Source organism: Gracilinanus agilis, chromosome 3 (genome assembly GCF_016433145.1).
Source record: "Gracilinanus agilis isolate LMUSP501 chromosome 3, AgileGrace, whole genome shotgun sequence".
NCBI classification, from domain to species: domain Eukaryota; kingdom Metazoa; phylum Chordata; class Mammalia; order Didelphimorphia; family Didelphidae; genus Gracilinanus; species Gracilinanus agilis.
Window position 1 is genome coordinate 180106316 of NC_058132.1, and position 25111 is coordinate 180131426.

Below are 25111 nucleotides of genomic sequence, written 5' to 3' on the forward strand. Positions count from 1 at the left end.
AATTACTATGTAATCTAGCTTCCTCATTTGAATTCCTTGATATCAGTAACTGCTTTTTATCTTTCTTTACATTCCTAGCACTTAGCACAGTGCTTGGCATAGAGAAGTTTTTTAATAAATGCTTAATGACTAACTCACTGACATGTTAAGTGCCTATAAGTAGTCAAAAATCCAATATAAAGGTTGACAACTGTAAATTTAATGTATTCCCTAGACCTTTATGTAAATAAAGACTTTCTGATTTTGTAAAAATCAATTATCTTGTTCTAGTACTATCTTTCATCAGTACTAAATCTAATAATATCTAATACCTATTTTCAGACTCATTTCTATGGCAGGATGGCCTACCAGTGGTTCCCAAACTTTTTTGGCCTACTGCCCCCTTTCCAGAAAAAAATTACTTAGCACCCCTGGAAATTAATTTTTTTAAATTTTAATAGCAATTAATAGGAAAGATAAATGCACCTGTGGCCATCACCACCTCCCTGGATTGCTGCAGCACCCAGCACGGGGTGGTGGTGCCCACTTTGGGAATCACTGGCCTAGACTTTTGTAAAGGACCTTTTCCTTATAAAATATATATAATTGTTTCAGTTGTCTATGCCCTAACCTTATTCGCATTTCTTTTTATTTTACCTAAAGTAGGACAATTATTTAAGTTTTTATAATGCATGCCACTTTCCTTCATAATTAACAAAAATTATTGATTAAAATTCATTAACTTGCTAGTTTGTGTCTACTTTTATCTTTCTACCAGTGTGTGTATTTGTGTGTATATTATAATCACTTTACCTGATGTTAAACATCATGAGAAACAATTTGAAGAACAATTCCTGATAAAATATTGAATTAAAGATAGTCCCTTGCACTTTGAACTTGAATTTCCTTCTATCTTCTGGATTCATAAAGTACAACGATAATTAGAATCACTAAGTCTATTGATAGCACTGATACTGGTTGTTTTTAAATCTTCCCCTATACTAGCACAATGCCTTCCATTAAAGGATTGATAATGATTGCCTTTTTTAATAGGTATTAGAGAGAAGAAGAATGAGGTTGAAAGAAGAAACTATGCAAGAAACAAATAGTTGTAGCAAATTAATACATACACTAGAGGATGGGGATAAAAATGTCATTTACAGTTAGTTAGCAATATGCTATGTAGTTCAATAGAGTGTCAGGTTTGGAGTCAAGATTTCATTTCCCGAGTTCAAGTCTTGCCTTAGACACTTAGTTTTGTGACTTTAGGCAAATCATCTATGCTGTTTGCCTCAGTTTTCTCATCTGTAAAAATTAACTGAAGAAGAAAATGGCAAACCACTCCAGCATCTTGGACAGGAAAACCCCAAAATTAGGTCATAAAGAATCAGACAAGACTAAAAATGACTCATCAACAACAGCAATAAAGCAATGTGCTTCTCATTCAAAGGACTGTTTCATTTAAAGTTTATGCTACCCTGTTCACATTTTTGTATTTAGAACAAGTTTTCAAAATGATGCAACAGAAACTTATGATTATTTTGAATGATTTCCTGGACAGATATCAAAAGGACCCTTTGAAAAGCAAATTTAACACATATGTTTTTGCTTGATTTTCAGAGTGGCAGCTAAAGCCCAGCTGTTTGAAAGTGCTGGTTCACTTAAGCAGATTTCTGCTGGACGGTAAGTTCTCTAAACATAATATCTTTATTAATGAAGCATTCTAGCAATCTTGTCTTACTGAGAGAAATAATAATCATTCTCCTAATAGCTCTGTCCTTCCATTATCCAACTACAAAATATTTCTGATTTGATCAAAGAGTTTAATATAGAAAAATGAAGTTACTATTGTGGTTTTCTCAGGTACAACCTATACTTCTGGTTCTTAAAACACTGACCTTCTTGCTATTCATCCTATATGACATTCCAGAGCTTGATTCCTTTCTTTTTTTTTAACTGTACCTAAGCCTGGAATACTCCTTACCTCCATTTCCCTGACTTCTTTCAAGATTCACATCGAGGTTATTTGTTAATAATAATAGGAATTGAAGATGGCAGATGAGAAGCAACTTGTCTGAACTCTCAAGATTCCTCTCTAAATAACTTTAAAATAACACCTCAAATGAAATTTTGGAATAACAGAGGCAACAAAAAATTAGACATTTTTCCAACCTAAGAAAACTTAGTTGGCCAAAGAAGTTTATGATGCCATGATGGAAGCCTGTCTAGAGCTGACCTATATCATGTTATGTCATTATAGGGACTGAGTTAATTGTGAGTGTTGAGTCCTAATTGGACACCTAGATATGGTAGTGAACCCAAAAGGTCAAACCAATGCAGTCGATGTTAAAGGAGAATATGTGGAATCTGCTTACTCTAATCCCAAGATGGCTAACAGTAGCCCAGAGCTAATAGCCTGAGCTAGGAATCAGCTAATAGTGGAACTCAGCTAACCCTTGTCCAACTGAAGCCCTATAAATTTGATGTTGATGGCTATATTCCTTGACTTGATTCACTATAGATCTAATTATTGATCTATAAAGACCAATTAATTATTTTGATCTGTTCTGACTGCAGATTTGTTCTTAAAAAGTTGATTGAAGGAATACCCCTTTCATAAGTTGACTCAGGACACAGTCAACTGAAATCTCACTAGATCTTTGAGAACTCTCAGACAAGTGATTTCTTAAAAGATGATTGAATAGTTGATGAGTTTAGGGAATGGGGAACTGGGCAATTGATGGAAAGTGGGAATCAAAAATCTTAAATAAATCTAGATGGATAAATTGTTGTTGAATCTTCACTTGAGGGTTGTTGATCAAGGATCTTGGTTGACTGACAGCCTGCTGAGGCCTTTCAGGTCTGCTGAATGATAGTTATCTTTGCTGATCTTCTTGGTGATTATAAATCAGGAAACAGAGATTGATGGAACACAGTTGTATCAGTCTGATAGCTAAAGCTGGTTGCTGAGTAAAGAGAGTATAAGCTATGCCTAAACCCTATCCACCCTCACCCAAATATCTCCAACTGAGACCAAGATGGGTTCAGATCTGTTCCTTTTATACCCGAGCCTAACTGCTTTGGCTCATGCAAGACTCATGCCAAGCTCAGTCCATTCTGCATTCTAAGCAGGTAACTGTCCATCACTCTTGACTCAACATGACTGCCATATATTTTCTTACAATTAGCAGCAATGCCCTGGTTGCAGTTCCAGGATCAAGATGGCAATAGCACTTGTGGCTGCAGGGAACCAGAGGAGAGCAGAGTACAGACTAGGAAAGCAGTTGCCATACTTCTCTTGCATCATTACATCTTTGAAGCACTAAAAATTTGAAAACTCCCAGAAGTAGCACCAAAAACAACAGCATGAAGAACTCAACTTTAACATAAAGTTCAAAGTCAAGAAATAGGTTAGAGAAATGAACAAACAACAGCAACAACAAAGCTACTATTAGGGAAGATCAAGACAAAATCAGAAAATGACAGTGTGAAAATAGCTATAAACAAAATCTCAAAGAATACTAACAAGAAGAATTCTTGGAAGAGAAAGAGGTAAGAATGGAGGAGGAAAATTTAAGAAGAGTGATGCAAGAAAATTATGAAAGGAGAGTCAACTGTTTGGTAAAAGAGTCAGGAAGAAATATTGAAGAAAATAAAATCTTAAAAAACAAAATTGTTCTAATAGCAGAAGAGGCACAAAAATTTCAAATTTCTTAAAAAGCAGAATACGTTAAATGGAAAAAGAGATACAAAATGTCACTAAAGGGAACAATTCCTTAAATAAGAATTAGAGCAGTGTAAGCTAATGGCTCCATAAGATATTAAGAAACAACAAAATCAATCAAATTAATAAAAAAAGAAGAAGAAAATATGGAATATCTCATCAGAAATATAGTTGACTTAGAATATAGGTCAAGGAGAGATAATTTAAGAATTATTGGACCGGCTGAAAGCAAAATCAAATAAGGATCTCAGATATTATATTTTAGGAAATTATATATTTTAATTAACTTACTTAATTAGTTAATTTAGAGTATTTTGCCGTGGTTGTTATATAATTCATGTTCTTCCCCTCTCCTACTACCTCCCCACTCCCAGAGTCAATGAGCAATTCCACTGGGTTTTACATGTATCATTGTTTGAAACCTAATTTCAGGGAATTATCAAGGACAACTGCTCTGATATCTTAGATCCAGAGGGTAAAATAGAAATTGAAATTTTCCTCCAAACACTTCCTTGAAAGAGATCCCAGATAAAAACTCACAGGAATATGATAGTCAAATTTCAGAAGTCTCAGTCAAAAAGAAAATACTTCAGTCAGAAAGAAAAAGTTCAGATATTGTGGAACCATAAGTCAGAGTCACACAAGACTGAGCAGTTTCCATTTTAAAGGAATGGAGGACTTGGAATATTATTTTCCAGAAAGCAAAAGATTGAGGATTACAGTGAAGAAAAACCTACCCAGAAAAACCTGAGTATAATCAATTCTTCAGGGCAAAAGATGAAAATTTTATGAATAAAGGACTTGAAATATTTCTGTTGAAAAGATGAGAGCTGAATGGAAAAATTGACATTCAAACACAAGATTCAAGAAGTATAAAAAAGGTAAATATGAAAGAGTAATTATAAGGGTCCCAGTAAAGTTAAACTGTTTACATTCCTACATGGGAAGATGTTATATGTAATTTGTAAGAACTTTTATAATTATTGGGTAAGTTAAAATGTTTTTACATAGAGAGCATGGATGTGATTTATGCTAGAATGATCTGAAAAAAGAAGGCATGAGAAAGAACAATGTACTGGGAGAAGGGAGAAGGAATAGGCATAATGGGGAAATTTTTCTCACATAAAAGGTAAACAAGGAAGAGCTTTTACAATGGAAAGGAAAGTAGTTGGTGGGATGGCAGACAATGTTTAAACCTTATTCTCAATGGAATTGATTCAGAGAGTTACAGAATTTTTTATAGAAGTGTAACCAATAGAGAAATAGGAGAGGAAGAGGATAAGAGAAAGAAAGGGATGATAAAAGGGAAAACAAATCAGGAGAGGTAGTGGCTAGAAGCAAAATAGATTTTTGAGAAGGGACAGGATAAAAAGGGAGAAAGAAGAAGCAACAGAAGAAATGTGGATAGAGGGAAATATATGGTAATCATAACTGCAAATGTAAATGGGATGAGCTCACCCTTAAAATGGATAGCAGAATGGATTAGAAATCTGAATCTAACAATATAATGTTTACAAGAGACACACTTGAAGCTGAAAGACAGACTTGGAGTTAATATAAAGTGCTGCTACAGAATCTAATATACTTTAGCTGAGGTAAAATAAAAATGCGAGGGTAGCAGTCATGATCTCAGACAAGATAAAAATAAAAAAGACCTAAGTAAAATGGCTAATCAGTGAAACTACATTTGCTAAAAAAGTGCCTGTGATGAAGTAATACAAAATTTTTGCGCTGAGTTTCTCTGATGTAGGTCTGATTTCTCAAATATATTCTGAGTATAGAACTGAATTAAATTTGTATTAAAAAAAGAGCTATCCCCTGATTGATAGTGGTCAAATGATAAAAAAGATATATTTTATCAGTTTTCAGAAGAAGGACTAAAACTATTTCAGAAGAAAACAATAAAAAATCAGTCATATTAAAAATGCTTCAAATCACTTTTGATTAGAGAAAGGTAAACTAAACTCTGAGGTACCACTTCACACTTAACAGAAATGACAAATGCTGGGAGATAAGAGAAAAAAATTTCAGTTGTTGGAGTAGTGAACTGGTCCAACCAATCTAGAGAACACTTTTGAACTAGCCCTAAAGAACTATAATACCACGTCTGGGTCTCCTTCCCAGAGAAAACAAAGGAAAATAAAAAGGACCTATATGCACAAAAAATATTTATAGCAGCTCTTGTTGTGGTGACAAAGATTAGGAAAATTGAGGGGATGCCCATCACTTGGGGATGGGTGAATAATTTGTGGTATGTTTTTTTTTTGTTATTTCTACTGTGCTATACAAAATAGGGAAGGGGGTCAGAAAAACATGGAAAGACTGAATTGGTACAAAATGAAGTGATAAGAACCAGGAGATTGTTTTGCCTAGTAACAGCAATGTTGTAATGATGATTAGCTGTGAAATACTTGGCTACTATGATCAATACAATGATCTAAGATAATTTCAAAGGACTCTTGATGAAAAAATGCTATTCACCTCCAGAAAGAGAAATGATGAACTCTGGGTGCAAATTATATATTTTTTTCATTTGATCTTGATTTTTTTGGAAATATGACTGATATGGAAATACCTTGCATGTCTTCATATGCATAATTCTAATTGTACAGCTTGCCTTCTCCATGGAGGGAGGGAGAGGAAGGGAGGTAATTTGGAATTTGAATTTTAAAAAAGAAAAGAATGTGAAAAATAAAATTTTTCAAAAGATAGTTAAATCCCACCTTCAGCTGTCAACCTCCCCTTGTCCTCCTATTGCTGGTTCCTTCCCTTTCAGAGTACTTTCCATTTACACATATATCTGGCATATAACTATCACTGCTTTCATGTTGTCTCTCATTAGAATCTGAGCTCCTTGAAGCAGGGACAATGTTTTGTTCTTTTTATCTCTAGCACTCAGTACAGTGTCTATTATTACATATTAAAAATCATGTAACAAATACTACATAATAAAGTGACTGAAGTAGAGATTTACATCTACTCAGCATCAGTGGAGAATAAAAATTCTACATCAGTGGATTTTCTAGGTAACTGGAACATTTTCCTTTTAAGTTCTATGTGTAACATTTCACCCTTTTTATGAAAAGACTTTTCTAATGAATATTGCAGACTGAAGCAAAGAATGTCAAACATTTTAAAACTTTCTTGCAAACTCAGTCATCTTTATTAACATCAGTTATTATATTGTGCCATTCATTATTAAAATGATAACAAGCTGTGTTTCCCTTATACTAAGTGGCTTAGATTACTAATCTTTTTGAGTTCTATCTCTGACTTTTATGATTTTCCAGCCTTACTGTTAAGCTATTCATCATCTTTTTTTCTTGCTGTCATTGCTTCTGCCTCTAGAAGCCCATTATAATTCTGTTCCTCCTATTAATTTGCTGCTTATAAAATGTGGGCTAGAACCCAAAAACAAAGTTCAATTACAGTAATAACTAAGTGAATGAATAAATCATAAGTGAGAGCCTAAGAAATTCTCTGATCAAAGTATATGAAAGTATAGACTTTATATCGTTTATTTTGCCATAGTCACTTTCTTATAATTTCCTGCTAGGTTCTTAGTATTTGAGATTTCAAAATAAATGGCCTAAATATGTATTGTGTTATTATCTTATATTTATTATCCAACCCACTCCATTTCCATCTGTCCTCTAACATTGTATCTCTTAACCTTCTCTTGGCCACAACCATAAGCCCTTCTGTACAAGTTAGTTGTGTTAAATTGTTTTGTCAACCCATAAATTTTTGCAGATCCCTTTTCTTATCCTCTGATTTTGGCTCACTTAGTGAAGCTGCGTCATGGATATAATTGGAAGAGCCTTGTTCTAAGACCTAGTTTATCATCTGTACTTACTTTTAAATATAAAGCATCCGTCATGACTCCATTGGAAGTTCTCATCAGCTTTTTGGGGAACCTTAACTTCAATTTAGATTTACCACCAGATGGCGATGTTTTATTAGGTAGCACTAACCTGAAATCTGGATGTCAGCAAAGAGTCATAGAAATGAGACAAAAGTTTTAAGACAAATATCCTCTCTATTCACACATTCAATCTTAGGATTATGAAATGATGGAGATAGTATTTATATTATGTAACATAATATATAAGTATCATAATATTATTATAAATATTATAAATGTGGTTTTAAATAAACACCTGATAAGAGAGAGAGAACATTAGATTTCAGGAGTTAGAGGAGACCCAATTTCTAGTTTTTGTTCTGCATCTGCAAATGATAGACAAAAGATAGTCCTTAACCACCATCATTTTCTGTTCTGGAAAATGTAAAGATAGAATTATGTGACTGCTGAGAGCCTTTCTAGACTTTAGTTTCTATGATTTGCTTTAAATTTGCTTTTATTTCCTATTTGCTTTGACATTTCAAATGATCCCAGGATCTCATTGATGTGTATATTTCCTTCTTGAGTATAGACCACAGACCATTTATGGCTTCTTATTGTGTTCTGGTCCAGTCTTGTAAATGTCTCTTAGTGATCCAACATATCTCCTGAATGCCTTTAAGTAATTCATTTAGTATTTTGTGCTTACTGCTGTGACAGTTGTGCCCATTACATGTTATACTTTACTTTTGTTGCATGATCATCTAAGTTCTTCAGTAACCATCTTGAGGAAATGAAAGGAAGAGGGATAAAACGTTTTTTTATTCCATAAGGCAGAACTATGAAGAACAGAATAGGTAGGAGAGTTTGCCAAGAGAAAAATTTAAGCTTGATGTCAGCTCCAACAACTGGAGCTCTCTGTAAGTAGAAAGGGTTGTTTTGAGAGATAGATTCCTATTTATTGGAGTTCTTCAACCAAAAGCTGAAGATCACTTATTGGATCTGTTTAGTAAGCTATTATATTAGATGCTTAATGAAGTTCCTTTCAAGTCTGAAACTCAGAATTTCTGTGCATCCTAAAATATGTATCTATTTAATAAACTGAGAATTTGTTATTCCTCTTATATCTGAAGAATTTTAGTACAAGGAACTGGCTATACTCTAAAAAAACCACCACCACCAACAACAAAAAACTATTACAAACCAAAATATCTGGATAAGCAGAAGGTAAATGAGGGTCACCAAAATTTGTGTTATTCTTTCTTCTGTTTGCTTTGTTTTAACTTAGAAATAGGATAAACTTGTTGCTACAAAGACTTCCAAGAATCCTCACTTATTTTATTTTTTAATTTTTCCAGGGTTAAATATAATTTTTTAAAAAGTTAATTTTATAGCGATGACTCTGCATATCCAAGTTCTTCCAGATGAATGATAGTCATGATTCATAAAGAATATTTTTCCTTTTAAAACTATATCAAGGAACAATGAGATTTATTCATTTAATTAGAGAGTTAACTAATACTACCAAGTACAATTTCTCACTTGGCTCAACTATGGTGAATTAAGGTTTCTATGGGAGGATTTTTTGATCATTCTCTCAATTTCCATTAGATAAAATAATTATCTTATACTCATTTTCCTTAAGGTCTTAGTTTTTGGACCTAAAGTCGGATTCAAAAAGCTAAATGCTTTATTCAACTGAGAGCCCAGCTTCTTATCCATCTGCAATGTCACTCTAATATATGTATTGAAGCACAACTGAGAAGGTTACTGATCTACCTTCATGGTGTAATCTAGGAAGTACACATTCTTTTTCCTGTGAATTGCTAAGATTATTTCATTTGAATGATCATAGATCTAATTGAGAAAGTCCTAAATAACCTGGGGTTTCAGGCTATTTACCTAGTATCATTTGAATATAGGAACATTTGGAAAATCTCACTATCAGAAATGGAATTCCTTTTTCATTTGGACTCTTTGCAAGAAGTATTAGGATTGAAATTCTCTGGAGACTGTATATTAATTTATACTTATTTATTAGATAATGAAAGTGGGTCGAAGAGAGAAAAGACATATAATCATACACACAGCCTGAGCTCAGGGCTCACTGCATGTCTCATCTACTCCTGCTGCTTCCTAATTGAGAAATCCAAACTTCCTTCATTTATAATTTATAACCTTGGTGACATCAATTTTTATGCATCTCCCTGGTTGGACAGAATTAACCTCAATTTGGGTCAGAAATCAGTCTTCTAGATGCCAGGAATCGTATGAGACCAGAGGATGACAAGAAATCAGCAACTTCTCCTTATACAGAATAGACTCAGGCCTCAAGTTCCCAACCCAATCAAAGGAGAGGGGACCAAAATGGATTTTCAAAACTTTCCATTTAGAAAGGAAAGAGGGGTAAAAATTTGTATTGATTTTACACAAATATTGGTAAATGCCTTTAGGGAGTGTGGTAGGAGCATTATCTTCACCCTTGCAAGTCAGGCTAGTTTTTCCTTAAAAGGTATTGACCATTTATCAGTTGGAGAGTAACTCTTATTCTTATGAAATGAAATGAGATCATATTAGAGAAACTTAATCTAAAAATTTTTTTTATTCTCGGTTTAACTCCATTGGTTTTGTTTGTACAAAGACATTTTAATGTTTTTGTAATAAAATGTAATATATGTAATGTAATATAATATAGCATTTTGTGTAATCAAAATTTGTCCATTTTACTTTCTGTGATCTTTTCTATCCAAGAATCCTGAACTCTTTTCCTATCATATAGAACAAAAAGGTAATTTCTTCTTGGCTCCTCTAATTTCTTTATATGATTTAGGTCATTTATTAGGCCAACTAGATGGCACAGTGGATAAAGCTCCAGGCCTGGAGTCAGGAAGACTCATCCTCTGGAATTTAAAACTCAGACACTTATTAGTTTTGTGACATGGGCAAATTACTTAACCTTGTTTGCTTTAATATCCACACCTATAAAATGAGTTGAAGGAGGAAATGGCAAACCACTCCAGTATTTTTGCCAAGATAACCCCAAATAAGGTTATGAAGAGTTGAACATAGCTAGAAAATGACTGAATGGTAACAGGTCATATATCCATTTGGAGCTTATCATTATATATGCTGTGACATCTGCCAGGCTGCTTTTCAGTTTTCCCAACAAATAACAAAACAAAACACGCACACACGTGTGTGTATGTGTATATATATATATATATATATATATATATATATAATCTTTTCTGCCATATGGTACAGAGTAATAATTGAAAATCGTCAAATGTTTATAGACTATCTCAAAGTGTCACATATTTTTATATGTAACAAGAAAATTACTAGCTCCCAACACATTATGAAATCAGCTCTGCATGACCAGACCATTGGCTTCTTGGAACAAATGTCAAAATCATAACCAAATCAGAAGAATAAAAATTTAAAACAGATTCAGCATGTGACTGAAGTAACTCAACTTACCTGCTTAAAGAAGCTTTTGACACTGAAACATGGGAAGTGGATAAAAGTTCACAAAAACCATTTCCTAAAACAATCAGTACAACAAAGCTCCAAATGGATATATGTCCTGTTCAAAACTTTCCTTTTAGAAAGGAAAGAGAGGTACAAATTTGTGTTAATTTCACACAAATATTGGTAAATGCCTTTAGGGAGTTTGGTAGGAGCATTATCTTAACCCTTGCCTCCTTGCAAGTTAGGCTAGTTTTTTCCGTAATAAGTATTGACAACAAAGCTCCAAATGGATATATGCTATGTTGCCATTCAGTCATTTTTCAGTTGTAAATAAACCTAAATAAACCAAGGAGTCAATTCAGCCAGCAAACCTAGAATTCACTAACTCACCATTATATATGGCTCCTTTCAGCTATACACAGATATCCTTCCTAAAATATAGCACCTAGATCTAAACATAGCATGCAGTATGTGGACTGACCAGGGTGGAATACACCAAAATATAACCTCTCTAATTCTGAAAATTGTGCCTCCTTTAATTGAGTCTTAGATGGTTTCTTTTTTCCTGCCACATTCTATGCATTATAGTCCATTAAAATTACTATATCCCCCAAAGAAGAGATATGAGAAGGGACTTCCCCCTCCCATTTTTGGAGAGGTAAGAGGGCATGAGTATTGAGTATTTCACATAAATGTCAGATTTTTTTTATATGTTCGCTAGTTTTTTAGAACATTATAAAAATTGTTATTTTATGGCAAAGGATATAATGGAACTTTTGAAGATAAACAACTACCCTCCTGTATCTTCTCCTTCATCTTTTACTTATAGAGTAAATTTTTTTAACATTCAAGCACAACTTTCCATTTATCTATTTAAATTTACTCATCTACTATATTCTGTATTTTTCCTCCATTAACTCACTGTCCACTTACCTATTAGCCTTCATCACTCTGAAGAAACTCTTTTTTCTAAGATGACCATATGCAATGGCCTTGTTGCAGTATTCTTGCTTTTTATTGGAGACAACCATCATGTAGTGAGATGAGTGGGGAAAATGGAGTCATTCATTTGGGTTCAGATCTCATTTCTGCTATCAGTGTTGAACAAATTACTTCACCTCTCTGCATCTCCATTTCTTATCTATAAAACGAGATGAGTGAACTAGATAACCACCTGAGTTCTCTTTCAGCTCCAAATCCATGATAATTACTTAGTTTCCATGATAAAGCTCTCTGTTGATACTCCTACTTCTATGATCATCTTTCTTGGTCCCTTTCTTTGGTTCCATATCACTTTGCCTCCTTAGTGTTGGTGTCCCTGAAGGCAATGTTCTTGGCCAATCTACTCTAGGGATACACTTAAATTCAATGGCTCCCACTATCACCTCTATGAAAATACTGCCAAACCTGGGGATCTAATCTCAATCTCTTTCTTGAGTTTTAATTCCATTATTTATACTTACTGCTGAACATACCACTCAGACATCTCACCAGAAACTCGTTTTGGCAATATAGAAATACAGGTAAATAAATACTTAAATAGAAGTAATATATAAATCTGAATTATCTTCATTCCCTAAAACCATTCTTCCTGTCTTCTTATCTATTTCTGATGATATCATCATTGCCCTCCTAGGTTAACCTCCTTGCCATCTTTCATTCTTCTTATTCCACCTCTCTCTCACAACCAACTATTGCAAAGTCTTGTTGATTTTACTTTAGCAGTATTTCTCACATCTGTCCCTTCCCTTTCAATAGCATCATTACCACTCTCTTCAGGACCTCATCCTTTCTCACCTATAATGAAATAACCTCCTAACTACAATTCTTGCTTCCAAATTCTACCCTAGTTTTTGCACATTTTCTAAAATGATTTTCCTAATGTACTTGTCCGAACCAGTTATTCCCTGTTCACAAACTTCTAATGACTCTCCATTGCACACAAAATGAAATGCAGACATCTTAGCCTGATGTTTACAAACATCAATAATTTGCTTCCCAGTGCACATTTCCAGCTTCATTTCTCATTAGTCATCTATACATTGTCTATATTCCACCAAATTGCATTACTATTTCCTTATCTTATCCTGCACTTTCCCATATCCATGCATTCAACAGAAGTACCACCTTTTGCTTGGAATGCACTTCCTATACATCCCTACTTCTTAAAATCCTTCTTTTCAAGATCCAGTCCAGAAGTTTGTCTCCCATGTGAAGTCTTCCTTTATTCCATGCTGTGAGTAAACACTTAATTCTCAGGTTTATTTTCATGTTTTTTTCTTGGCTTTTTCCTTAATCAGTTAAGGTTTACTTTGCATCATTCTTATTTGTTTACATGTTATATTTACTCTAATAAACTGCAAGCCTCTTGAGGCCAGTATGTCATATATGTGTATATATGTATGTATGTTTGTATCCCTCTGCACCTGATATGGTACCTTGTACTTCATTTGTACACATACTTCATTGTTGAATTAAATGAAATCTTTTTATTTAAGCCAGTTTCCAGTGCTTTGCCAATTTTCTATTGAAAATTGCTGCAAATCATAGTCGTACAAACTATAGCATCTGACTTCCACATAGAACTTTAAGGTATATGCAGAGAACTCCACATGAATTATTACATTTGATGGTAGCCCTTTAAATTAGGTAGTTTAACATGGGTCGATGGGGTTATGATTTGGGATGTAGACTCTAAACGACCACTGCAGTGCAACTATCAGTTATATGGAAATAGATCTTGATCAGTGATACACATGTAAAACCTAGTGGAATTGTGCGTTGGCTGTGGGAAGGGTGGGACAGTTTTGGGGGAGAAGGAAAGAACATGAGACATGTAACAATGGAAAAATATTCAAAAAAATTAAGAAATTAAGAAAAATAAATTAGGTAGTTTAAATTGTTGTCCTCGTTTTTTATATCAAAAAAATTAAGTTTCAGAAGTCTGGTCATTTTTCTAAAGGTGTTTTTTGTTGTTGTTGTTGTTGTTGTTTGTTTTTTTTTAATTGCTATGGAGTGCAAGGGACAGTGGGCACTCTCCCACCATTGACTGCACATGGCTGCCTTGGGTGTTTGAATTCAATAATGCTGGGACTTTCAGGTTGTCTTAATGTGGTTGTTCAATAACCCAGGCTTCTCTTTTTCATTTTCTTTTCAAGAGTTCTACAGTAACTAAAAATGAAAGTGGAGAGAACAGTGACCTTCCAGGCCTCACCCACTCTCTTCCCTCACTCCCCATTTCTGTTCCATTTAAAGCAGATGAACTTCTAATTGCGCAGGGCTGTCTTAGTGACTTTTTTCTATAAGCAATAGGAGCTGCTTACCAACTTATTCAGCTTCTGTCTGAATTACTCAACGAATATTAGCTTATGTGCTGTTTTAGATTATGCTCTCTCTGTATGTTTCATGTTTAATCTGTCCTGCTAAATGGATAGTAAACTCCATGATGGAGGAAGCTCTCTTTTGCTTCTTTAGTTTCTCCTCACTCCCAGAGTAAACAGCAGAGTTCTATGATATGCACACATTGAGGTGCATTTAATTTTTTTTGGATTAATAATTAAGTTATGTTTGAAAAAATAAACCCCTACCTTCTGTCTTAGAATCAATGCTATGTATTGATTCCAAAGCAGAAGAGTAAGTGAGGTGAAGCAATGGGGTTTAAGTGGCTTGCCTAAGGGCACATAGCTAGGAAGTATCTGAGGTCAAATTTGAACCCAGGACTTCCCATCTCTTGGCCTGGCTCACAATCCATTGAACAGCCTAGCTGCTACCTAAAATTACTTTTTAAAAAATTATGTATGCCATTTTATGGCTACTGTGTCTCATAATAATAAAAGTTTGTGGGTTCTACCTTTGCTCTGTGCATCCCTGGATTAGAGCTGAGTGATGTAATGGATCTTAAGCTATAAGGAAAATGAAATGTGATTTGTAGAGGCAGGCATTTTAAAATTCTGCTCAAATTAAGAAAAGTTTTACGAATGTATAATAGCTAGCTCAGATTTCCTGAAGTATTACCTAGGAAGTATACTAATAAATATCTCACCAATTGACTGGGGATTGGTGGTGAATTTACCCAGGTCCAATTTTTAAATTCAGTCTCCATCGAATTTTTTAAATTCAATCTCCATTATTGTCACTATTTTCTTAAGTCTAGACAATCAACAAAACAAATGAAGTCCTGATTTGTAGCAATTGCCAATTTCCTAGGTATAATAAATGTTCACATCAAAAATTCAACTGTCTGCTCTCCCATTTACTCCAAAACCCTTGTCTCCTGAGTTTACCTTTCATTAAATAACATTTGGAATTAGGACTGAAAAATGAGGCATGGATTATATTATAAGAAATATTTTCCTATAGGTTAGTTGTCTTTAAAAGAGAGAGAGCTTTCAGAACAGCCTTCTTCTATCAAGGATGTGCAAAGTATTTTTCAAAGGACAATTAGAATCTTTGTAAGGGTCCCACAATAGAAGATAGTGTTATTTTCTCATCTCTTCAATAGACCAAAATCAGTGACTGAAAGCATTAACACTAAGGGAAAAAAAGCTTCATCTTTCCAAAAGTCTACATCAGAGATCTCATCAAAGCTAACATCTATATCTTGAAGATATTGACAGAAGAAAATTACCACCTTCCTGGTCTTACACTGAAAGATTGAAAGTCTTGGCAAATATTTTCTTTGTGAATATTAGGTGGGAAAATGCATATATGTATGTGTGTGTGCATTCATCTTCCCAGTAAATCCTAAAACCATAATTAACTTACATAGTAAAAGTATGAAATATTCTAATGAAAATGGCTTTTGAAAATTCATGAAAACCTGCTCCAATTTGTATTTGTAATTGGAACTAAAATACATTCATTATATCTCCATTCCACAATTTTTAGAGCTGACCACTGACTAACATGGACTTTTCCTAGCAGTGAGATTTAATTAAGTTGTTTTTTGTTTTTTTTTTTGCTGGCATCCAATAAAAGGAAATTGTTTGTATTTTTTAAAGTTTGAGTGATCTCAGATGGAAAATTAGTTTGGATAGCTTTAGTCAAGGGTTATATAGTCAGATCATCTGACTGTAGACTTTGTACAAAGATTTATTTTCCTTCTATTCACAAATGATATATATTTATGTATGTATGCATGTATATATCTATGTAAAGAAAGTTGTTAAACTATTTGATCTCTCCTGATTCATCTCATTTTTTTTCTAGATGTGTACATTTTGTGTAATATACACACATACATATATATGCATATATACAATGTATGTGTGGGTCTACATATATATACATATATAGATGTGTTTGCATATTAAACATGTATACACACAAATTTATATATTTATACATATATCTCTGTACTATGTATTTATATTGGAGAGAGACATCTTTTGTTCTGGGCCTATGATTTCTCCTATGTGGAAATTTCCTCCACTGATACAATGGCAACGTGTCTGAAAACTATATTCTTAGAGAGTTGCTCAGTTCACTGAGATGCCCAGGTCACATGACTATATGTGTCAGAGGCAAAACATGAACCAAATTCTTCCTGACCATCAACTCACTGTCTACCATACCACACTGCCTATTATTATATCTTTGTATGTATAGATCTATACATATATTAGATAAGTGTGTAATAATAATAGTGGAATAATAATAGTAAAGTTCAGCAAAACAGCAGCACACTTAAAAATTGTCTTGAATGTAACTGCATTTTAATTGATGTTCTCTGATGTGCAACAACTTTTTTTCTTGTTTTTCAGCCAAGCTAAAGCCATGTATTCATGTAAAGCTGAGCATAGTCACGAACTCTCCTTCCCACAAGGGGCAATCTTTTCCAATGGTAAGCAGTGTCCTCAATTCCCTTCAGCTCAATAAATTTTCATTGAATTTGTCTATTCACATTTTTTTTCCACAGACTGCCAACTCTAGGAGAGAAGAAGGCATGTCCTCAATGGTCTTTCCCTCTCCTCTCCTCCCCACCCTATTCCTCCCACAATACTCCCCACACAAATTGTTGATTATTGGCTTTGATCGCTATGTTTAAGATGAAGAAGCCAATATGGCAGAGCAGAAGACGATATTGCAGTGGGAGTCAGGAGACTCAATTCTAGTCCAATGTCTGCCATTAACTAGATGTAAGAATTTGGGCAAATCACTTAACATCTCACTTCTGAGATTCAGTTTTCTCTTTATTAAAATAAAATTGGGAACTACATCTGTGAGCAAAGTTTGTAATGGAGTGCTCCAGAGACCTGCCATTGGCCCTGTGCTTTTAAAACTTTTATATGTGACAGACATCAGTGAAAGTGTAAATAATAATAGATAACATTTATATAGCATTTTATATAGTACTTTTATGTCATGTATGTGTGCATATAGACATAAGTGTGTATATATGTGTATGTTGTGTATATCTCTGGGTTTTACTTTGCAAAATACCACTGAATATTATCTCATTTTATCTTCAAAAAAACCCTGGAAAGCAGCTGTTATCATTTCCCATGTTTTATAGATGAGGGAACTAGGAAAGATGTAAGTTAAGTGAATTATCCTGGGTCACAAAATTAGTAAGTATTTGAAAACAGATTTGAACTTATGACTTCCCAATTCCAAATCCAGTATGGTAGGTGGCAATGGATATAACTTGAACATGGCACAGAGCTAAGAGGAATAATTAATATTTTAGGTGATAGGTTCCAAAAAGATCTTTACAGACTAGAATATTGGGATGAATCTGATAATATAAACACAAAAGGGATAGATAAGAGGCGACTAGGTGGCTCAATGGATATAGAGCCAGGTCTGGAGACGGGAGATCTTGGGTTCATATATGACCTCAGATATTTCCTAGTTGTTTAACCTTGGGCAAATTACTTAACTCCATTTACCTTTCTTGATTGGAACTCCTTCCTGCCTTTGAACTGATACTTAGTAGGTAAGGATTAAAAAGAGAGAGAAAGATAAACAACAGAAAGTTTAGCTGCAGCAGAAAAAATGGTGACAACTATCTCTTCCATAGTCCAACTTTTCCCCTATGCAAATCCTACTTCTGGAGGACCCAGCAGAACAGATGCTACAGGAACCATCCATTCAATGTGCCCTCCAGTAGCACCTTCCTTTTTTCTCCTTCCTGTAGGAAACTGGCCTCTTACCATCAAGGAAAAGATCTTCGATCCTCTCTTCTCTTCCAATCTTCTAATGGGCAAAGGCAGTCATAACCCCTCAGACTGCTCAAATAAGTAGGGAATCACCAACCAAATCCTTCCAGTTTGCTCTTGCTATCTGGCCTATTGCTGAGATCTCTAGCTCCCTGGCCATTACTGTCTAACCTGTTGCTGCATCCTAAGGGCTACCAGCTCTGCACTCCCTTCTGTGGGGTGTCCCCTCCAATTAGAATGTAGCTCCTTAACAGCAGGAATGGTCTTATTTTGTTAGATATGTCTAGTATTTAACATCGTGCCTGGCACATAGTGAACACTTAAGAAATGCTTCTCCATTTGTTCATTCACCATCATTGAAGCAAAATGAAATTAAATGAGCCAAAAAATTATTCAAATGACTTGCTTTTTTCATAAAACTTTAGGTTTAAAAAAATCAACTTGAAAAATTCCATATGGGGAATGGCTAGCTAGCCACATTTCTAAAAAGATGTAGATTTTAGAGCACTACTAGTTCAAATCATTTAACAAGCATTTATTTATATATATGTCATATATATATTATTTTATAATATGTACTAGGTACTGGGGATACAAAGAAAAAAATCAAACATTATCTACCCTCAAGTAGATTATATTTTATCAGGGAAAACTGCATGTGTATGTACATATGATTTTGTTTATATATATATGTGTGTGTATACATATATAAATGCATGTATATGAATATACATTAATATAACATTAATTTAAGTTAATTTAAGGCAGTTTTGGGTGTCCTGGGAGGCATTTAGGATCAGAAAAATCTTCACCTAAAAGAAATTAACAATATGATATGGTCGCCCAAAAATCTACTGTAATCATAGCCTATATTAAGAAAGTCATAATCCATGATTCAAGAGTAACAGTCTCACTGGATTCTTTCCTCATCAGCCCCATCACCCCAGTGGAATATTTTATTTAGTTCTATGCACCCCATTTTAGGAAGTAAGTTGGTAAGCTAGAGGGAATTCAAAGTAGGGTGATCAGTGTTGAAGGATACAGTAAAAGGATCAGTTATTGAGTGAATTAGAGGTATTTAACCTAGAAAAGAGGCATGATTTCCTCCTTCCAGGATCTGAAGGGCTGTCTTGGGGAAGAGAGATTTGACTTCTTGTTCTTGACCTCATAAGGCAGAACAAAGAGCAACAAAGGCACAGAGCCAAGAGGCTGCTTTCAGCTCATTGTAAAGAAAAGCAATTTTCCGGAGGGAATGGAACTACCTGGGAAGGTGTTGGGTTCCCTCCACTAGAGGTCTTCAAGCAGAAGTTAGATGATCACCTGTTGGAAATGTTGTCAGAGGGATTCTTGATCAAGTTTGGGTTAAGTAAATGGGCTCTGAAACTCCTTCCAATGCTGAAAGTCTGTGTGATTCTTAAGTGATGCTCCTCTAGTGCCCCTCTCAGCTCTGATGAGCCTGTAATCTAATAGTCCGTTTGAGAACATCCATAAAATCTTATATGAATTTAAATGCCTTTTCCCAGATAATAAACAATTGTACATTATGATATTTTTGTTTTTGTTTTGCAGTTTATCCATCAGTGGAACCTGGATGGTTAAAAGCAACTTATGAAGGCAAAACAGGACTAGTTCCAGAAAATTATGTTGTCTTCCTCTAATTAGAGTTAGTGGATGGCAGTATCTTCATGGTATCCATGGTAACAATAATATTAATAAGTGCTATGATTTTATCTGACACAGATACGGGGATCAGCTCACTCGGAAAAAATGGTCGATTTCTGTCAAGTTCTCTACTGGCAGTTTGTGCAGCTCCCGTATCAGTGAAACAAAATGGATTTAAATCATTGGCCTGTCTTTTCAAGCTGGTACTCTATTTATATGTTACTTGCTTTTTGATCAAGAGAAATCATACATCTTTTTTTAACATAACGATGGCAGAATTGGAAAGGAAAATACTGGGCTCATCTTACAGCCCAAGCAACTTATAGTCAAAAAACTGCTTTGAGAAGATATCTGGGAGACTTGACCAAATATATTCATCCTACCTAGTGCTCCCTGAGGCATCTAGAAATCATATGTCATAATATAATTTAAATCATACCTTTTTTCCTTTTTGAAAAAAAATATCAAGGTGATTTCTCTTTATACATTAGTTTTTGCTGGTCCTTAGCATTTCAAGTAAATAGATTCACAACATCACTTTATGTTTATTTGTTATCTGAGCAGGTGATAATGTTCATATGCAATAATGTGTGTTATTGAGGCTAAATTAGGTTATACACTGATTAAACCTTAACCCATCTAGAATGTGATTATTCTCTCCCAACAGCTTCTTAGTTTTATATATTCTACTACCAAAAGCCCCTTGAGAACAGGGACTATGTCTTATTTATCTTGGAACTTAGTTTAGTGCCTTGCACATAGTAGGCACTCAATAATTTTTTTAATGGATATCTCCTTTACTTTTAGATTTTTACCCCTTTGTATAAATATAATTATGAAAATTTTATTTATATCTTGCTTGAGATATGATAAAGGCTCTTCACAGAACACCAATAAAGCATCAATTATGTATAAATACACAGTATAAGCCAATTATATATAAACAATGTAAAACCACAGACCCAGATGCCATGTGTATTACTGCAACATTTGAGAATGCCTTAATAATATTTGGATTATTTTTCTGAAATTTTCTTCTACAGATGACACAGGTCTTCTGTGAAGACATTAGTTGGGCAAGCTATGTATTTTAAAGACTGTACTGAAAGAAAAAAAATGAAGATACTGTTTAAATTAGATTATCTTAACTTCTTTCATCTCTCTTGGACCAGAGTAATATCTGGGGGTTGGTAGTCTTTTTTTTATCATTCTGTTTATAAGCTTTATTTTCTTGGGAATTTTATTGAATTGTCAATAATAAAAATTGGAAGGAAAATGATTGGCTTATCAGGTTTAGACTTAGACATCCAGCACTTTATAAAGCACCCAGTTGCCTCTCATCTTGCAGGAATGGTTTTCCTTACTGACATCTATATATCGGTCCTTAGAGGTCTTTTCTCCACTGTGGAGGGGCATTGCCAAGATCTTTCTACCTAGCTGGTTCATGGTAGCAGAGAATCGGGCCATGACCTCAGCCCAATGTGGTAGATTGGCCATATTATTTTGCTGGCAATATCCATGTTTCCCACAGGTACAGATAATAAGGTGTTGACTGTGTGGGTCTCACTCTGTATTTATAATTGGTGAACTCTGTTGTAAAGTTATAAAGGCAAACAGGAAAAAATATACAGAAAAACTCTGCTACAAAAGTACTTTATGCTTTTAAAACCGAAAATGGAACAAAGGTTTAAAACTGAGAGAGGTGGGGGACAAAATATTCATGACTGGAAAGCAGTATGTTTGGTGAAAGATGAATGCTATAGACAGTGGTTTTATAATATTACAAGAACCAGTATTGCCAGTGTTTTATAGAAACAGATAACTGTTGAGACATCACAGGACTGGGAGTCAGTCACAAGACTTAGGTAGTCGAGTCCTGGTTCTGAGTTGAATTACACTGAGGAAGTTAAACATTAAAATCCCTCTGGGACTTAATTTCTTTATAATATAATTAAGTCCTTTTTTGCACTAAAATCCTGGATCACATCAGGGTTACATCATATTCCTTGTAAGTCAGTATGCAGTGAATATCACCAGCTCATTTGCCTGAAGCCCCTAGTTAAGTGTTCAGGGAATCTTCACTCTCTTGTGACATCTACTGTTAATCTCTACACTCTATATTCAAGTTTTTCCTTATAGCACCTTTCTGACACCAGCAGTGTTTCTGATGCATTCTTTGCTCATTTTCAGAAAAAACAAAACAAAACAAAAATTTCATTTCAACAATAATAATAATTCTTTCCCCGTGTGCTAAATATCTTGCCAGAATCTTGACCTGGAGGGAAAGTTTTAGTCTTTCTAATATTCTTGCATGTTTTTATCCTTTAATTAGACATGGTATGCTCACATTTTATAGCCCTTTCTACATTTTCCATAATCTAGGCTTGGGTTATCGTTTGTGTTTTACTTAAAATTAACTTGTGAAAATCTTTTGAACATGTTTCTCATAATGGCAAAACATCTCTTAGAGTATGCTAGTTTTCTCCTTCTTCCCACCATCTCTAGACTATCTTCCTTTTAATAGGAGACTCAGAACTGAAATATATCTGCTGCTCAGTCAAGAAATCGCAACCTACAGTTGATTTTAAACATGAGCCAAATGTCATCACATCCAGATGCACTGTGCTATAATTGCAGCATTTTCCAGTAGGGCTTAATGGGTCCTTCTTTGTACTTGGGTCTGTATGAGGGCCACTGTACTACCAGGCAAAAGGCTGCAGCCAGCTTGCTTTCTTGCTAATGGAAGTTCATATTCTGCTGCTGTTCTTTCTCTGTACATTTCTCTGACTATTTTACAGACATAATGTCCTCATTTATAATGTGCTACACCTTAGAGATTTCAACCTTGTTGCTTTGTCCCAGCAGTTGTTCTTTCTTCATCTTTATTGTTCGCAAAATTAGACTTCTTTTCCAAGGCCATATTGTAAATGAGACTAAAGTGTCTTAAGAGGAAACCTTCATGAATTGCAAGACTCCAGATATCGGGGAAATATTAAAATTATGGAATATAAAATGGTTTTTTTTTCTGGAAACAATTTCACTTTATTGACACATTAAATACTGGAAATTAGCTTGGGAATTGGGGGCATGGAAGAGAAAGAAAGACCTGGGGCTGGCTCTCTTAGATGGAAGGTAAGAAGGGAGAAAAGGATCCCTTTAATCACAGGATTATGCTGATGCCTGGGGCTAAAGATGCAACCTCAGGTGGCCCAGGGTCACAGCTCAGGGTCTGAGGCATCAGCCCAATCTCTCCTTTGGGGAGGCTAGAAACAGCCCTGAGACATGAGGGTACAGAACACAGCCAGGGCCCCAAGGCATATGACAGCAGACAGGCATAGAGACTGGATACCTGGTTTCAAGTCCTGCCTCTTTACACATGGTAGCCCCTGATCTATGGATGAGTCCCTTTCAACTCTGTTCCAGTCAACCCTCTGACTCTAAGTTATGGCTGCCAATATACATCCAGTGGGGAGTTTTCTCCAGTGTTCCCTATAAGGATAAAAATTGGAGTATCCCACACCAAGGATGTCAAACTCAATATAAACAGGGGCCACTAAAACATAAATAAGGATCCTAATGGACAGAATATTGACTTAGAAGAATACATGAATTTTTTCTATGTCTATTGTCTTTATTTATTTTGTGAAGTATATCCGAATTCCACTTTAATCTTTTTGGGCCACCCTTATGGTCCATGTGTTTGATACCTCTGCCCTACACCATATGGTGTAATGGACCACTGATAACGTAATGTCAGAAATGGTGATTCAGGAGATAATTTTAATGGAATTTGAAAAGCACTCCACTTCTAAGCCAAGACAGTACATGACTAGTGTAGAATTGTATCTTTCAATTCCTTTAAATACTTTGTGGTTTGACCATGACAACTACTGGTTGCCTAGTAATTAATATAAAATTGGCATGTATTATGGTAATTTATTTATGTCATGTGAAAAGTGTCTCTATGCAAAATATATAACCCTTCTATGTGTAGCTATTTTTCTTATGCCAATGTAATGCAGTAGAATCTAACAAGGAGCCCAGAGTATTATATTTTGTGACAGCAGAATGTCCAAAGTCTGTCTTATCTTTCCATAGAGGTACTTTTAGTCAAAAGATGGCTGATTGCTTTCTCTTAGTTTGTTCCAATTATTTTTTTTTAATTTATTCCTTTAGTATTCCCTGTCTTTCTGTTCTGTGTTCCTATCTGTGAAATGGTGCTATCATCAACGAAACTAGATTTCTTTATACTCTGTAGTCGTCCATATCCTACCCTTACCCTTTTGTAGAAGCCAGGAAAAAAAATACCTAATGGCTCACCAGTAATCCCTCTTAAAACTGAAGGAAATAAAGATATCTTATGGGTTTTTTCCCTCATATTATAGAATATTATTTAATTCCAAATATTTGGATTTTAAGGAGTTTCCCTTAGAAAATACCAGCATCATTCCTGAAAGCCTACTTAGAGTCATCTTTTTACTTATGTGATACACTCTCCCCTACCCCCCCCCCCCGCCCCCATAGTGCTCATGGTGCTCGGTGACCACACCTGGTACAGAGACTTAGACCTCTGGCTATGGACATAACCTTGGAATAGTTTTATATACTGCAGGGTCCCAAAGGTATCTTCTCATATTATTTATGTTGTATAGGCACAGAAGCCATGGCACCCAACTCTGGTCTAGAGATAGTATACATATGGTAATCTTAACCTAAATTTAGGGTAGATAATTCCTCAAACCATGTTTCTTCAAATGATTTCACATTCATTTTTTTAATCTAAACTTTTCTATTAAAGATATAACAGAGCCCTGGCATATAAAGTAACTAATGTTCATTAATGGCCAAATCATTGGTAGCCTGTGATCTTACTCTTGTGGACATTAACCATTGCACATCTGACCAAATAAAATCTCCTAATACTGAAAACAATGGACTTTCTTTGCCAGTAGCTTCAAAAGAACCTGTGCAGGTCCAGATATACATAAGAGCTTTTGAAGAAAACACCATTATGAGTTTTTATGCAGGGATGTTAGATAGTCTTTTTTCTCTCTGATCAGAGCTATGCCAAAATTGGGGGCATTATTTCAGGATGAAAGGCAGAAAGGATCTGAACAACCAAGCCAAAACTTAGAAAGCCATTTTGTGGAAAATTTCACTCCATAGACACACAGGTACATATATACATACATACCTATGTGTGTATAAAATATATATATATATATACATACATGATTCAAGAACAATAATGACCCATTTTTCTTGCCCTTC

The 25111-nt window shown here is 34.7% G+C and overlaps 1 protein-coding gene across 1 annotated transcript in view; it reads left to right on the forward strand.

Annotated features, from left to right (window-relative positions):
• Positions 1-19836, forward strand: part of ARHGAP42 (Rho GTPase activating protein 42) — a 408927-nt gene extending 389091 nt beyond the window's left edge. The window contains exons 22-24 of the mRNA XM_044668392.1: positions 1600-1662; positions 16781-16860; positions 19748-19836. Of these exons, the coding sequence (XP_044524327.1) occupies positions 1600-1662; positions 16781-16860; positions 19748-19836 (232 nt within the window). The remainder of the gene's footprint in view (positions 1-1599; positions 1663-16780; positions 16861-19747) is intronic.
• Positions 19837-25111: the final 5275 nt, after the last annotated feature.